The 16833-nt window shown below is 39.8% G+C and overlaps 1 protein-coding gene across 4 annotated transcripts in view; it reads left to right on the forward strand.

The window, feature by feature from the left end:
- The window catches only part of mvb12bb (multivesicular body subunit 12Bb), a 65777-nt gene that overhangs the window by 13077 nt on the left and 35867 nt on the right, over positions 1-16833 (forward strand). For 3 of the 4 annotated variants that reach the window (XM_012866322.3, XM_036144546.1, XM_036144544.1), the window contains exon 3: positions 13377-13472. In XM_012866322.3, the coding sequence (XP_012721776.3) occupies positions 13377-13472 (96 nt within the window). The remainder of the gene's footprint in view (positions 1-13376; positions 13473-16833) is intronic. The other variant, XM_036144545.1, reaches the window with a different exon arrangement.

Here is a 16833-nt window from a genome sequence, read left to right on the forward strand (position 1 = left end):
CTGACACAAAAAAGTACCTGTCCTTTAAGGAGGATTTAAATCAGCCGAGAGCTGTACCAGAAAGGCTGACCCAGTGTTCCAGGTGCTCTAAGAGGATGGAATGATCAACTGTCGACTGCTGCACTAAAGTCCAATAGTACCAGAACTGTGCTTCAACAGTCTGCATTTATATGTCATTGAACACCTTGACAAGGGCAGTCTCTGTACTGTGGTGAGCATGGAAACCCGACCCGGGTTTGACGCCGACCCGCAGTCCTTTGCCGCACGTCTCTCCCCCTCTTCCATCCCCCTTCCTGTCAGCCTACTGTGTTAAAAAGCGAGCCACTAGAGCTGCAAAAAAATCTCCAAAAAAAAAAAAATTTATGTCATGAAGCATTAAGAGAAATTTCACCACTAGGTGGGCTGTTTGTTAACAAGCGAAGAAGTACTGGCAGCAGGTTGCTAAAATACTCCTCTCCTGATGAGGCTTGATGGGTGATACCTGTCACTTCACCCAGCCACCATGCTCGCTGACACCATCTAGTGGAGGAATACTAAACTGCACCACCCAGTGGAGACAAAGTCTCCCAGACCCCGACAGCATCACCTTTTGGAGGAAAATATCTGGAGAAGAAGTAATTAACTTATAATGTTTTAAGTAACTCATAACTTTATAAAGCTGTCAGCAAGAGAACGTTTTGAGAGGTTGGGCATGCTCGCCGCTATTTTGCTCCTGCTATGCTGCTCTGACGGTGGTATTTTATGTCCCGGGTGGCAGCTATTTATACAGACATACATGCATACATGGCCGACCAACCTCATAAACAAGAGACTGGAGAAAAACACAGAGAGATGGTGTGGGATATGATACCATATTTCATCTGAAAAGACACCTTTTAGTTCTTCATATCACTATTTTTAGTTATTTCAATTCAATTCAATTCAATTTTATTTATATAGCGCCAAATCATGAAACATGTCATCTCAAGGCACTTTACAAAGTCAAGTTCAATCATATTATACAGATTGGGTCAGATTATACAGATTGGTCAAAAATGTCCTATATAAGGAAACCAGTTGATTGCATCAAAGTCCCGACAAGCAGCATTCACTCCTGGGGAACCGTAGAGCCACAGGGAGAGTCGTCTGTATTGTACATGGCTTTGCTGCAATCCCTCATACTGAGCAAGCATGAAGCGACAGTGGGAAGAAAAACCACCCATTAACGGGAAGGAAAAACCTCCGGCAGAACCGGGCTCAGTATGAACGGTCATCTGCCTCGACCGACTGGGGTTATAGAAGACAGAACAGAGACACAACAAGACAGACAAACAAGCACAGAAGCACACATTGATCTAGTAATCTGTTCTACATTAGATGGTAGTAGCGGGTGAGCCGTCTTCTCTGGATGATGTCACAGTTAACAGAACGCCAGACCAGGTGTACCTACTATGAAGAAAAAGAGAGAGAGCAAAAAGTTAAAAGCTGAAATAACGACAGTCATTTCAATGTAATACAATGCAAAACTGGAGAACAGTAGACTGAAGAACAGTAGAAATCAGTAGAGTGAGAAAATTAGACCCTGATGTCCTCCAGCAGCCTAGGCCTATCACAGCACAACTATAGAGATAGCTCAGGGTATGAGCCACTCTAACTATAAGCTTTGTCAAAAAGGAAAGTTTTAACATTAGTCTTAAAAATAGATAGGGTGTCTGCCTCACGGACCAAAACTGGGAGTTGGTTCCACAGGAGAGGAGCCTGATAGCTAAAGGATCTGCCTCCCATTCTACTTTTAGAGACTCTAGGAACCAGCAGCAGACCTGCAGTCTGAGAGCGAAGTGCTCTGTTAGGAACATACGGGGTAATCAGAGCTCTGATATATGGTGGAGCTTGATTATTAAGGGCTTTATACGTTAGAAGGAGAATTTTAAATTCTATTCTTGATTTAACAGGAAGCCAATGAAGGGAAGCTAAAATTGGAGAAATATGATCCCTCTTGTTGATTTTCATCAGAACTCTTGCCGCAGCATTTTGAATCAGCTGAAGACTTCGAACTGCATTTTGTGGACTTCCTGATAGTAAAGAATTACAATAGTCCAGCCTTGAAGTAACAAATGCATGGACTAGTTTTTCAGCATCACTCCTGGACAGAATGTTTCTAATTTTGGCGATATTCCGGAGGTGAAAAAAGGAAACTCTGGAAACCTGTTTAATATGGGATTTAAATGACATGTCTTGGTCGAAAACAACACCAAGATTTTTAACTTTATTACCAGAGGCCAAGTTAATGCCATCCAGATTAAGGGATTGATTAAGAACTTTATTTTTTGAAGACTCTGGCCCAAAGATTACAACTTCTGTCTTGTCAGAATTTAAATGCAGGAAATTTAAAGTCATCCAGCTTTTGATGTCATCAAGACATGACTGCAGTCGAAGTAACTGATTGGATTCATCAGGATTTATGGATAAATATAGCTGAGTGTCATCAGCATAACAGTGGAAATTAATCCCATGCTGTCTGATAATTTTGCCAATCGGAAGCATATATATAGTAAATAGAATTGGTCCAAGGACTGAACCCTGTGGTACTCCACAAGTGACCCTAGAGTTTGAGGAAGATTTATTATTAACATGAACAAACTGGAATCTGTCCGACAGATAAGATTTAAACCAGCCTAATGCTTTTCCCTTAATCCCTACAGTATGCTCAAGTCTTTGTAGGAGAATATTGTGATCAACTGTATCAAATGCAGCACTGAGATCTAACAGGACAAGTATAGACACAAGTCCATTATCTGAGGCCATGAGAATATCATTAGTGACCTTCACCAGAGCTGTTTCAGTGCTATGATGAGCTCTGAAGCCTGACTGGAACTCCTCAAGTAGGTCATTACTTTGTAAATGTTCACATAGTTGATTAGCAACTACTTTCTCAAGAATTTTAGATAAGAAAAGAAGATTAGATATAGGTCTGTAATTTACTAACTCATCTTGATCAAGAGATGGTTTCTTAAGTAAAGGTTTAATAACAGCTACTTTAAAAGCCTGTGGTACATATCCATTTACCAAGGATACATTAATCATGTCTAAAATAGGACCACTGATCAGAGGGAATACCTCCTTAAACAACTTGGTTGGGATTGGGTCTAACATACAGGTAGAAGGTTTAGATGAAGCTAAAATTTTAGATAACTCAGAAAGCTCTACTGCTTTTAAACAGTTCAGACACTGCGCAGGTTCTAAGGATTCCTCCAATGCTGCCTCACTTACTGAGGATGAGGTAATCATGTTTGGGAGGATGCCAATTATTTTATTTTTAATGGAATCAATTTTATTTATGAAGAATCCCATAAAATCATTACTGCTAAGAGCTAAGGGAATGGATGGATCAACAGAGCTGTGGCTCTGAGTAAGTTTGGCAACTGTACTGAAGAGAAATCTAGGATTATTCTTATTCTCCTCAATTAATGATGAAAAATATGCTGCTCTAGCTCTGCGAATGGTCTTGTTATACAACAACAGACTGTTCTTCCAGATTAGGTAGGATTCCTCTTGGTGTGTAGAGCGCCATTTTCTCTCCAATTTCCTAACATTGTGCTTCAAGGAACGCAGCTCTGAATTAAACCAAGGAGCCAGCTTCCTGTGAATAATCACCTTCTTTTTCAAGGGAGCTACATTGTCTAATGCAGAACGCAATGACGAAGTCATACCGTTTACAAAGACATCTATTTGTGAATTGGAAGAAACAACATTGCTGCTATCTGCAGGGCATTTCTGCAATCCGGAGGATATTAAAAAGGGGACAGACTCTTTAAGTTTTGATACAGCATTATCCGATAAAGATCTACTATAATGGAACCCTCTTTTGGGGGTGGAGAACTCAGTTAGATTAAACTCAAATGTTATTAAAAAATGATCAGATAGGACAGGGTTGTGAGGAAATACTGTTAATTCTTCACAATCAATGCCATATGTCAGAACAAGGTCTAAAGTATGGAGCCGAGAGTGCGTCGGTTCATGCACATTTTGAGCAAAACCAATTGAATCTAGGATAGTTTTAAAGGCTACACTAAGGTTATCACATTCTGTGTCAACATGGATGTTAAAATCACCCACTATAATAGCCTTATCAGTATTTAACACCAAATCAGATAAGAAATCTGACAAATCATCCAAAAACTGAGTGTAAGGGCCTGGTGGACGATACAAAACAACAAACAGAAGAGGTTTTATTGCTTTGCAGCTTGGATGAGGGAAACTGAGGGTTAAATGTTCAAAAGAACTGTAGTTATTAATTGGCCTGGGACTAATTAATAAATCAGACTGAAAGATAGTTGCCACTCCTCCTCCTCTTCCCACAGATCTGGGAATGTGGAAATTTGAATAATTGGAGGGAGTTGACTCATTTATACTAACGTAGTCCTCTTGTAGCCAGGTTTCTGTGAGACAAAACAAATCAATCTGTTTATCAGAAATCAATTCGTTAACTAACAAAGTCTTTGGAGGGAGAGACCTTATATTTAATAGACCACATTTAATTGTTTTATTTTTAGGTTCAAGGTGAACCGTATTGATTTTTATTAGGTTTTTATGATTTGTTCCTTTTAGATAAGTTTTTGATCTGTTAAGTTTTGGCCGTGGGAAAGACACCGTCTCAATAGGATAATGGATGGGTAACAGTACAGAAGCTGCAGAGAGGTGTGTTAAACTACGGCTCTGCTTCCTGGTCTGGACCCTGGATTGTCAGCATTTAGGAGGACTAATAAATCCGGCCAGATTTCTAGAAAGAAGAGCTGCACCATCCAAAGTAGGATGGATGCCGTCTCTCCGGATCAGACCAGGTTTTCCCCAGAAAGTTCTCCAGTTATCAATGTAGCCCACGTCGTTTTCAGGACACCACCTAGACAACCAGCGGTTGAATGATGACATGCGGCTAAACATGTCATCACTGGTCAAATCAGGCAGGGGACCAGAGAAAATTACGGAGTCCGACATTGCTTTAGCAAACTCACACACCGAAGCAACACCAACTTTAGTGACCTCCGATCGGCGTGATCGGGTGTCATTACCGCCAGCGTGTATTTCTGTCAAAAATTATGACATTTCGCTTATTGCTCCCTTAACTGTTAAAACACAGCTTTTTCAATGATCTTATTGATAAATGGGAGGTTTGAGATGAGCCTGTAGTTTTGCATTAGTAATTTGTCCAAATTGTTCTTTTTCAACAGCGGTTTGATAATTACTGTTTTTAGGGCGTGGGGACATACACTTACTATCTGGATAAAATCAGACGTTATAACAGGCAAAGCTTTCTTAAAGAAACCTGTGGGTAGAACATTGAGATAGCAGGAGGAGGAGCTTAGTTGGTGTATGATTTATTTTACACTTTTGTAGTTTATTAGGCAGAATTGGGACAGTTTGACAAAATTGACTCTAGTTGGAGACAACTTTTGTACTGAGAGACCAGCATTAGCATTTAGTGTTCTTAAGTTACCAGATGCTGTAATTGACTGGCAACCTGTCCAGGGTGTACCCCGCCTCTCGCCCATTGACAGCTGGAGATAGGCACCAGCAGCCCTTGTGACCCCAACAGGGATAAGCGTGTTAGAAAATGAATGGATGGATAGATGGATGGATGGATGGATGAAGTTACCAGATGTTAAATTAATTTGTTATTGTACTATAAAATGTGTCACACTGTTTTCTTTTTTTTTTGGTCAGGACTAAAAATATGCAAAAGATACACTTGAGCACTCTATCTCTGACTTTTCTAACAATCTTCCACTTTTCTTGATTTGATATCCTTCAGGCAAACTTTGGGGGTTTGAGAAGTTTAATACAATTGTTTGAGCTACGGTTCTGGTCTACAGCTAAAACTTGTGCATATTTTTGCATCGGCAAATGTTGGAATATTTCTAACACAAATGTCTTTGCCCTTTATTTTTCGGAGAAGCTCTTTTGGATGTAACAGTCTAGTATAATCTGTCTTTAAAACATATTTAAAGCAATGTTGCATGGTCTTTAATCTCCTGATTCGAGAGACAAGCAAAAATATCTCCTTCATATATTGGTGTGCTTATCCACCATTATAGAGCGGAGGTGTCAGGATATTAAGCTGTATATAATATATATATATATATATATATATATATATATATATATATATATATATATATATATATATATATATATATATATATAAAAATAAATAAATAAAATCTTCACATTCCTCCCTAATACTGACTGCATAACGTACTTTGTGCACATTTAACATAGCAGATCAAAGGGCAGATTACCTCTTTTGCTCTCTGATATGGGGCTCTTACATCTCTGAACTTGAGCAGGTTGATCCAACGCAAGGGAGCGCAGGCCCAGATCAAACGTCGTTCCACAGGGATCAGGAGCTTTGCTAGAGCACCAGCCACCAGCCAACATCAAACACACCAAGCAGATTCACACATTCACACCCTGTGCAGGAGTTACAATCAGGATGTGCCAACAAGCTCTTTACCCCATTTTCAACTAAACTAATTGCTCCCTTGTTAAAACTCTAAAACCATAGTCAGGCATTGGGAATTATCCAAATCTAAACAAAAAAAATATCTGAGCTTAATCCCCCAAATTTAACATGATTTAAGAGGATTGATTCTTTAAGCTCTTTAAGACCTTCTGATTTTGAGTGAATTATATATTGAGCATTGTTCTCAAGCCTTTGGAAGTCAAGTTTTTATTTCTGTATTCATTTAGAACCTCTATCAAGAATGTGAATAAGCTATCTTGATATGTATATTAGGCCAAATAAGAAAAGTTTGGAAAAATCAAAAGACGTATGGTAATTTTAGAGATGTACATACCTGTTTTCATAGCTCTTCTATCATATTCTGGTACTAAAGTGAAGCTCAATGATTGTCGAGAAATAATTTGCTCCCTGATTCCAATGAATGAGAGCCAAGCCAGCCGTTCAAACATTATTCTGTGTGGCCAGATGTCCCCTACAAACAGAAATCTGATGTAATTTGGCAGCTAAAATGCTGAAAACATAATTACTTTGAATTTGGATGACTGTTTTCTTTAACAAATTATGGCCACATCTCTGCTGATATGAAGACTCCTGTTGTATTCGTTATGTTGGTCCTGTCTGAAGTGTTATCATGGAGCTTCTTTCATCCTACCTGTCATCCAGGCAGCCACCTCCGCATTTTATCAGCTATGCTTAATGCAGAAGGTTAGTTAAAGGGTAACTTTTTTTTTTTTCATTTTTTGCTTATAAACTGTTAAAGGAGTCATCACCTGGAAATCAGACTTTTTCATGTTAAAACTTGTGTGTTGGTATTGGGCCTCAGTTAAAACCCTCCAGAAAATCAGGAGTGTGAAAGTAACTTAGTTTTTTGTGTAGGCTCTTTGTGCGAACCATGAAAACGAGAGCGTGCTCTCCACCAAGCGAGATTTTGGTGCTCTTCAAGACACGGACGCTAACGTAGGCCACGCCCACCTTTCGTCAGCGCAGACTCTGGGAAACAATGGTAAACAAACCATGGCACATGAACACACATGAAATAAAAAGGGGTATGAAAAAGGGTAAGAATAAGCTCCATTTAAAAAAAATTTCTCCTAAATATTACAATATATCACACATTTTCAGAAGGATAGTATATGTAAAATACTACATATACTCCTTTAACATGGTTGTTTTATAGTGCGGTCTAGTTATCGGGGCGATTATTTTGACAATTTACTGCATATTTGTTTAAATCCTGCTTTTGTTTTGAAAACCGTCTGTGTGTGGTTAATCAGTGGTCTTGCATTGAATTTCGAATCAATATTGCTATTGGTTCAACGGTCTTTTTGACTTCATTTGGAAAAACTGACGTGTCAGCAGCTCTGCCACTGTGGAGTATAAAAGCAGCTCCGTCTTGTGCCGCCTCCTCTCGGCACATTTTTTAAGTATGAGATTGGGCGGAGTCAGGCTCTGGTACGGGCGTGAGTTACACTTTAAGTTTGACGATTTCCCAAACACGATTTTGGATATCAAGCTTGACATTTCATTAAACTCTATGCCATGTACATGCAACTTTACTCTCTCAACAGTTGCATCCAAAGTTTCACAGTGTTTTTATTTTTAGGTAGTTAAAGATATTTTGTTAACCTACAGCTCCATTCTTCAATAAACTCACTCACTGTCCATCATGCTGATCATGTTTTTATATGGAGCAGTTTACTGAGCTTTCTGGCTAACACTAGAATATTTACTTTGCTTTAGTAGGATTGTATAATTCATGACAATAATTATACAATATAATTCTGCAGTTCTGGTTAATCAAGTGCAGAAAAAACTTAGTCAGTGACTTTGTTGCTTTATATTGTGAGTCATTTTATTACAATTGTGACTCTTTAAGAAAGCATCAAGTAACAGTTTTTAGCAGATTTTTGGTGTTACTGGAAGTTATGCATTGTTCTTCCGCTTCTCTAAGTGACAGTCAGAGCAGGAGATATTCACCCTTCCACATCCAGACTGCAAATTAAATATGCACGTATGCAGCTTCTGGATTCTTTGTTGTCTTGGAAACTACTTTTAAAATTGAACAAAACGTGCAAAAAGTTAAAAATAATTGAATAGAATAATGAAAGAACTGAAACGAAAAAATAAAAATAACAGTTCTATATTTTTTTGGAGTAATTTTATGACGACCCCAAGCCCAGAAAGTGGGAATTCCTTCATTCATTCATCCATTCAGTCATTGATTTATAAAGCATATGAAAACAACAAAACAATAAGACCAAAGACAAAGGAATTGTGACAAAAACAGAATCCCATAAAAAGGTTAACATTTGTATGATGAGTATGTTTATTTTTATCTCTCACTTTATTCCTCTCTCCTACATTGACCATATAAATAACACTCAACCAATTATGCAAATTAGAGGATGGCATCATTCAGCGGCTTCTGCAACTTTAGAACAGCCAATACTAATTCTTATTGAGGAGCAGACAACACTGCACAGTGCACAGAGGTCACATGACACAGAGACTTGAGAAGAGATCATCAAGGTAAAGGGTGAAACACATTTGACTAGTTAAGGAAATCCCAGATTTATTAGATCCACAACAAAATGCTGACTACTTACTGCAATAGAGTTTTGCCTGCTGTTTATTAAAAAAAACATGAATTAATTCTAAATGTAAACAGCCGGCTTTGATAGTGGGAGGGGAGGTCTTCGCCCTCTCCAATGCTGTTTTATTGTGGTGTTGCGTCATGTGCTATCTTAGCTTTCTTTTCTTAAATTCAGCATGATGTCAGAAAGACTATTCCGAAATATTGAAAATACTGATTATAATGAAATAAATGTTTTCCTAACCTTGTATATTTTTTATTTATTCATCCCATTGTCCCACTACTCTGTTTGAGCATTAGCATTTCAGCTACTAAAAATACACATTAAGTTTGGGCATCAAGGGCAGTGAAAGTCTGTCCATTAGTCTAAAAATATTTTAGACATGTAGACGTTGCATGCATTGCACTCAAAATACAATATCTTACAAAAAATGGCATCCAAGGCCATATCAGCAATATTGTACACATTGATATTGTGATGCAATATTTTGTGCAACTCTATTTGGCATGTACATAACACTGCATTCATTTGAATGCTCGTGTGTGTGTGTGTGTGTGTGTGTGTGTGTGTGTGTGTGTGTGTGTGTGTGTGTGTGTGTGTGTGTGTGTGTGTGTGTGTGTCACTGTACTTGCAACTGAGTGAAAGCTTGCAACTGAGTGAGAGCATTTTTTCGTGCATTTTACTAGTAAAGTGAGGACTTTGATGCAAAGTGAGGTCCTTTCTTTGGTCCTCACTTTTTTGGGGGCAAATGCTTAGGTTTAGGACTAAGGCGTCAATAAGACGTTTCTCAAATGATATCGCATTTGAATGGAGACTGCCTGGTTTCCCGGATGGTCGGACAAGTAGAGTACAAACTACGATGGCAACAGCCGCAACACCAATCAATTTGGAAGATGACGACATCCCAGGAGTTTCATTTCAACCTGCTTCAATCGGGAAACACAGCATAGAACAGCTCAAGCATTGGTTGAAATGTTGAGGCCTAAATGGAGGAATAAGTAAAATATTTACTGTAAAATTAATCTAGATCATTCTCATTTGTCTCCTGGAATGGAAGTAACATTCCCTAAAAACAATCAATCCTCTCCATCAACAATGTCTTAGTCAAGTTTTTCTCCTTTCAAACCTAGAGCTATGGTACAGGACTACTTCCGTTTAGAGTGCTCCCCTTGTTTACATCTTGGTTCCTGAGCCAATCATGTGACAGTTCCTGGGGTTCCCAAAACAGGTTGCAGCATTTGGTATTTTATTTTGGTAAAGAAAATAAGTTCTTGATATTAGACTGGCTATTAGCTCTTGTTGCGTGGCGTAGTAACCTGAAAAAGAGGTTCAGTTGACTTCACATTAAAAAACAAACCCAGGAAAATGCAACTGCAAACTCACAAAAGCTGCAAGTGCCCTAATAGAAAAACAAGCTCAAAATTGCTTATAAGTGGATTGGGCAACACTGAACCTCACATGAACAGCCCTCATGGATCGTATGATGATGTTTTAATTTCACTGACAAATAGCCAAATAAACAAAGCCTGTCTGCATAGACATTGCAGCTGCTGGTATTAGGTCTGGATATTCAAGTGTTGGCTCCTCACATCCAAAGAAATGTGGAGATCACATAGGTGTCTTTGGTCAGATTCCATAGTAAAGTTCTACGGTTTTCAAGCTCGGATCCAACAATGAAATTTCACAGCAATCCTTCAGGATTTGAGAAAAAAACAATGGAAAAAAAATCTCTCTTCATATGGTCACCATCATCATATCATGAGTAACTCCGGCAGATACCAACTCAGCAGTGTTTTCTTGTTGTCATAATCTGTATGTTGAGGCGATATTCCGGACAGATCTGTTCACTATATTCATTAAACTATTCAAGCGTTCAGGCTCTGTTTGTACAACCACTAGATGGCTGCAATGCATATGCACTGCCCTGTTCTAAATTTTGTAATTTGACATAATTTGAGGAATGTTCTGTTAGGTTAAGATTGGGGTAAAGGTTAGGTTCAGGGTAAGGGCATAGAAAGGGTGGAAAATTAATAGAAGTCAAGGCAAGGTCCTCACTCTGTATTTAAAACATGTTTTAAATACAGAGATACATATTATTTCAGAACAGACACATGCAATTACACCTCTGTAACTAAATGGTATTCAAAAAATTAAATAAAAAAAAAAGCATTTTGTAGGAATAAAGGGAAAATGCATTTAAAAAAATGTTTCACCCAGGAGGATTGTTAGTAGAAAAAAAATTATATTTTGGTGAGGGTTTATGAAGAGATTGTTTTTTTTTTCTTGGCGAGTTCTCCTAAAACTGTGAATTTTAATATTTCAATGAGGTGATCTTACATGCAGAGTTCATTGCAAAGTATGAATCAATCCAATCTGAAGAATATTAGCCACCCAGTGGTGGAATTGGGTGGCTAACTTGAAATTTTGAGAGATTTAAAGATTGCACATCATCAGTAGTCCTGTTCCTATTTTCAGTTCAAAGATAAGATGTGAAGCATTTTATTTTCCGTCTTGTCAAATTCTACTTTGAAGGGAGTGCTTGATTTGTTCTGCCTGCCCCCATCTCTTTTTCACCTGGTTTCACTCTCCAGAGATTTTGGATTTTGAGCCTTTATCTTTGAATTCACAGCCCTGCCTTTTAGTGCTTTATAGCACCTTGCTGGTATTGTCTGTCTCCTGAGATACTTCATACAATAGCAATATTAATCATCCCCTGAAGACATGCTTCACAGGTGGGCTCTCAGATCACTGCAAGTGGCAGGTGATTCTGTCTTTGCATTTTAAATCAAATGATATGACATATTTCAATATCACAGCGATGATGTCTCTTATCACACATGTGACATTCCTTTCATTGAAGTCTGTTTTATGATCAAGTTGTACAGAAGAAAATGTAAGGCTGTTAGAGAAGGGCCAATGTGACTTTTTCATGTTTTTTTTTTTTTGTTTTTTTTTATGCCGTGGCTCAGCAGTTGGTGTTTCACATTCAAGCTGCGTCCTATTCCTGCTGCCGGCGTCTGTTGCAGAGTGAAGCCTGAGGTGCCTCCTCGGAGGACCGTGCCCTCGTTACTCCTCAGCTTGACTTTGGGTTTCACAAAGCGAGCCCTTTGTTTACGCTGACAGGATGTGCTGGCTACTGACCTGGAAAAAGTGGCCAAGACGGGCTGTCTTGTAAGGAAGAGGGAGACCGGTGATGTATGGGCTCCTTCTGGGACCTTTCATGGTACCGCTGTTGAAGACACCCAACAATCCCTCTCCCCGCGCTCGTCGTCTCCTTATTCTTTTCCTCTCATCCCTCTATCCGTCTCCGTTCCCGGCTCCAGTTTGCGCTCTCAGCCCATCTAGTCAAGAGTGGTTTTGGATGAATCTCCCCACGCCACGTTCTCCCCCTGCCTAGCCGCTGGGGTCATTCATCATTATTGTCAAGGGGGTAATGTGTGTGGGTGGGTGCAGAGATCTATGACTTCTTCATTTGAATGAACCTCATTAGATTGACTCTTCTTTGTAAAGGATCCCTTTAGAAAATAACTCTGGCAGTTATTTAGGTGATTCTCACATGATAGCCAATGGAACATGACGTTTCAGCCAAGCATGTTTGCTCGTACGATTGAAGAGTCAGTGGGATTCAGTCTGTTGCTTATTTTTTTTCACCGTGTTGCCCCACCATGCCTACATTTACATAGCAATGGAGTGTTGGACCTTGAGGTTGACTTATGGTGCCCACATATTGTCAATGTGATGCAATCTATTTCCTTAAAGTGATTCTTTTGCTCATGTACAACAATGAATGTTCTCTTGTACATGTTAAGACTGGATTTAAATTACCTGTAATGTGTTCCTCTTAAACGTCTCTCTTTACATTACAGAATAATACTCATAGAGCATATGCGGATTTTCAGTTTACCTATTTCTTGCTTACTGTTACGATTGTAAGTTTGCTTTCTTTTTTTTTAAATGGTCAAAATGAATCCCATTTTTATCAGTGAAGCACACAGAAGTTTGGTTTCCTTATTAGAGCAGCTTCTTGTCAGGGCATCTTTAATCAGCCTTTTCCCAAGGGATGGTATTTTTAGCCACCTTTTTTGGAGGCTAAGACTTTACCCACGCAGAGCACTAATGAGATGGAGCACAAGTGTAGGCAAGCGTTAATTAAGGCTAGTATGCAAAAGGAAGAAGGCAAAAGCAGCACGCCCATGGCATACATACATTAACTTTATCCCACCTCCTTCATGTTTTTTTTTTCACTCTCCTTGTTTTTTTTCCCTCCTGTTTTTTCCACATAGGTTGCAAAAACAACAGATGGCTCCGACGCCGACCTGTGGAAGGACGGCTTATTCAAATCCAAGGTCAATCGCTACCTTTGCTTCTCCAGGAAAACTGTAAGCATGCAAACTTCTCTCCTTCCTCATCCAGAAGAGCTTCTCTGATTGCCGCCGGTTATTAGAGCACCTCGCTGCTAGTGGAATATCTTAATGCACTTTGCACTTTGATCATCCAAAGGCCCACTTAAAAAAGGGCCCGTGTTGGCAGCACAGTTTTGAAGTTTTTACATATAATGGATTTGCATGCATATTTGAAATGAACATCACCGTAGAGGAATATTTTTTTTCTCTGTATCATGCCCTCCTGAGGATATTATTTATGTTTATTCATGAAATAACAATGAGCTGCATTTTAACTATTCCAATTTATTCAATCAACACTATCCCTGTGGAGAATATTGTTACCAGACTATGATTCTTGAAAGATAATCCACATACAGTTGTGTTCAAACAGCAGTGCATTTCAGTAAGTGAAGCCCAGACTCCTTACAACAGGTTATATTTACAAGCACGGGGGATGATTGGGAATATAACACATTCTATTCCATATACAAAAAATGTATAGAAATGCCCTGCGATAGACTGGCGACCTGTCCAGAGTGTACACCGCCTCTCGCCCATTGACAGCTGGAGATAGGCACCAGCATCCCTCTCCACCCCACAAGGGATAGACGTGTTAGAAAATGGATAGAAGGATGGTATTGTTAACAATCTACTAAAAAAAGGTGCTAAAAGGAATACTTTTTTTGTGTGAGGCATTTTTCTTTCTCAAATATTTTCTGTAAAATGTTCTCTCCTGTGAATCAGTATTATCTACAGTAGTTGTCAGAATGGTCTCATGTACGACCCTCATGCAGGGAACAGTAAAAGACAGCTGAGGACGGTTTTAACGGTTTATTGACAAAAACAGGTAAATAAATTGTTTTTTTGAGGCTTGGGAAAGGGACTGAAGACGAGAGATAAGTGTTAATAGATTGCTGAAGAGTTCACAAACTGATGATGATGATGATGATGATGATGATGATGATGATGATGATGACGAGGTCCCAAGTTGTGGTGACCAGTGCAGGTTCGTAAGGACTATGTTTGTTTCCAGTAGGAGGTGGTGATGTTGGTGGAGCAATGGTGGGTAGACAGGCAGGTGAGTGGTGTTGGTGGAGCACAGAAGACTTCTGACAGCAGGGCCAGGGGAGCTGCAAGAGGGGCAATGAGGAGATTAATGGAGGGATTTCCAGAATGAGCTCCTCCAAGAAGTGTGAGGACTGGGAAACTAGGACTAGAACTGAGACCCTAGATGGAATGAAGGACTGGAGACAAGGATATCTGCAAGGGAGGATGCATGCAGGTAAGCAAGAGGACATTGTAAGGTCATGGCCAAAGATAGGAGGCCTTATTACCTTTCTTTAATCCGGAACACTCTGGCCTCTGCCTCAAGGGAACCTGGTGCTTTTATGCTCCTCCTGATTAGCCTTGATGGCGCATAGCTGTGCAGAAAGACCTGCTAGTCACACCTTGAAATGGAATAGCTGACACACACAGCCATGTGGTTATGGCAGCACCCCAGATTTTGGCTGCAGGTAATCAACTTGCTAGAGCACATGATGAAATCCAATGAAAAGCCTTGAAGATTTTTTATCTGAGGATGGGAAGACCGGTGACAAAATCTAGGGCAATGTGGGACAACGGGCTGGAGAAGACCAGACAGGGAATGGTTGAAGCTCTTAACACAGATAGTACAGGCAAACATGTATAGTGCCAACATCTTGTAAGCAATATACATCTCTGCCCGTATTACCTGTGCACCTATATTGAGAGATGGCCACCAAATATAGTGGCAGAGGACGCCAATGATATGGCTACCTCTGGCGACGCAGGAGAAAATTGAAGTTTGTGCCCGGTGGATGAATGATGGAACAACGTAAAGAGGGCCAAGAGGAGCCCTGTTTGTTTATAAAATTTGCAGTTTTCCGCCTTGACAAAAAGATGATTTTCTTGGAGTATTTTTTGAATCTGTCTGACATGGAGTTTAAATTCTTGTAAGTTCTTAGAGAATTTAAAGATGCTGTCTTGAAAAATGAAAACAAATATGTGAAATCATTGAAGATATTGTTTATGAGGGCTTGAAAAATGACGGGTCAATGCACGACATCGGTTGGTATTCATAACGACCTATGTGGGTTTTGAATGCTGTCTTAAATTCATCGCCTTCATAAATGCGGACCAGGTGGTTTGGGTTACGGATATCTAGTTTTGAGGAGGCAGTGGCTTCCTGATAAAGCTCAAAGGATGAGGATATAAAGGTTAGTGTTTGTTTCAGTGATTTGGTTGTGATGTTGATAATTACAGCATGGTCTTAGAGCTATTTCTTTCATCTCAACAAAGAAGCACCCTACCACAACAGCAGAAAAACACAGGCAAATTATTAATGATTCAGAGATGTATGTCTGGGATATATTAACTTTGTAAAATGCCTTGAAATGACGTGCTGTAAAATGGTGCTATACAAAAAAAATATATAGAATTTCTCTATGGCTTTATATATACACATGTAAAGATACCCAGACAGAAGAGGAGCACCAGTAAGGAGGTTGACAGTGTGGTCATAAGGACAATGAGGAGGAAAAGAGAGAGCCAGGTCTGTACTAAAAGTAAAGTCCCGCTGAAGGTCATAACTTGGTAGGAACTTCTGAGACCTCAGGAGGAGAAATGGTCTTGAAACTATTGAAGGGAATTGATAGAATGGTAAAGAGTAGGCAGGTAGATGAGACAAGAGAACTCCAGGATTCAATTAGTGACTCAGACCAGCTGATATGGGGGTTTGAGCCAAGGATGGCGTAGCACTAACCTGACAAAAGCCAGCTGTATGTCGCTCCGCCTAGCTCCACTCACATACATCTGGGACATCTCCATAGGAATTGCCTTTATTGAAGGCTGGGCCTTATCAAAAGTTCTTGCATATGATTGGATAAGCCACTTGTCTGTCATCTTTATTGACGTGCTATTTCAACCACTCACATCGAAGCTAACCCGTGACGCTGATGATAGCGACGCAGGAAAAAAAAAAATAATAATAATGTGTTTGCGGCTCTAGAGGCACGCGTTTTATTGACAGTGAGCTGACAGGAATAGGGGGAAGACAGGCGGCAAAGCGCCGCGGGTCGGAGTCGATCCCGGGCCGACCGCGTTGAGGACTAAAGGTCTCCTAATATGGTTCGCGCTAACCGCTCCGGGGCGCGTCCGCGTCTGCAGCGGACGCGCCCCGGAAAACAAAACTTGCCAAATCCGGTCGGGAGAAGGGCGAAAACATGGTTTCCACCAACAAAAGCCTTCAGAGCCGTTCTCTGATGTTCTTTTAATGAAACAATATTAGGTAGATTGGACAACACAGAAGAAATAGCATCAATGTTAACGCTTGCTT

The sequence above is a fragment of the Fundulus heteroclitus genome, chromosome 12, assembly GCF_011125445.2.
Source record: "Fundulus heteroclitus isolate FHET01 chromosome 12, MU-UCD_Fhet_4.1, whole genome shotgun sequence".
Taxonomy (NCBI): Eukaryota; Metazoa; Chordata; class Actinopteri; order Cyprinodontiformes; family Fundulidae; genus Fundulus; species Fundulus heteroclitus.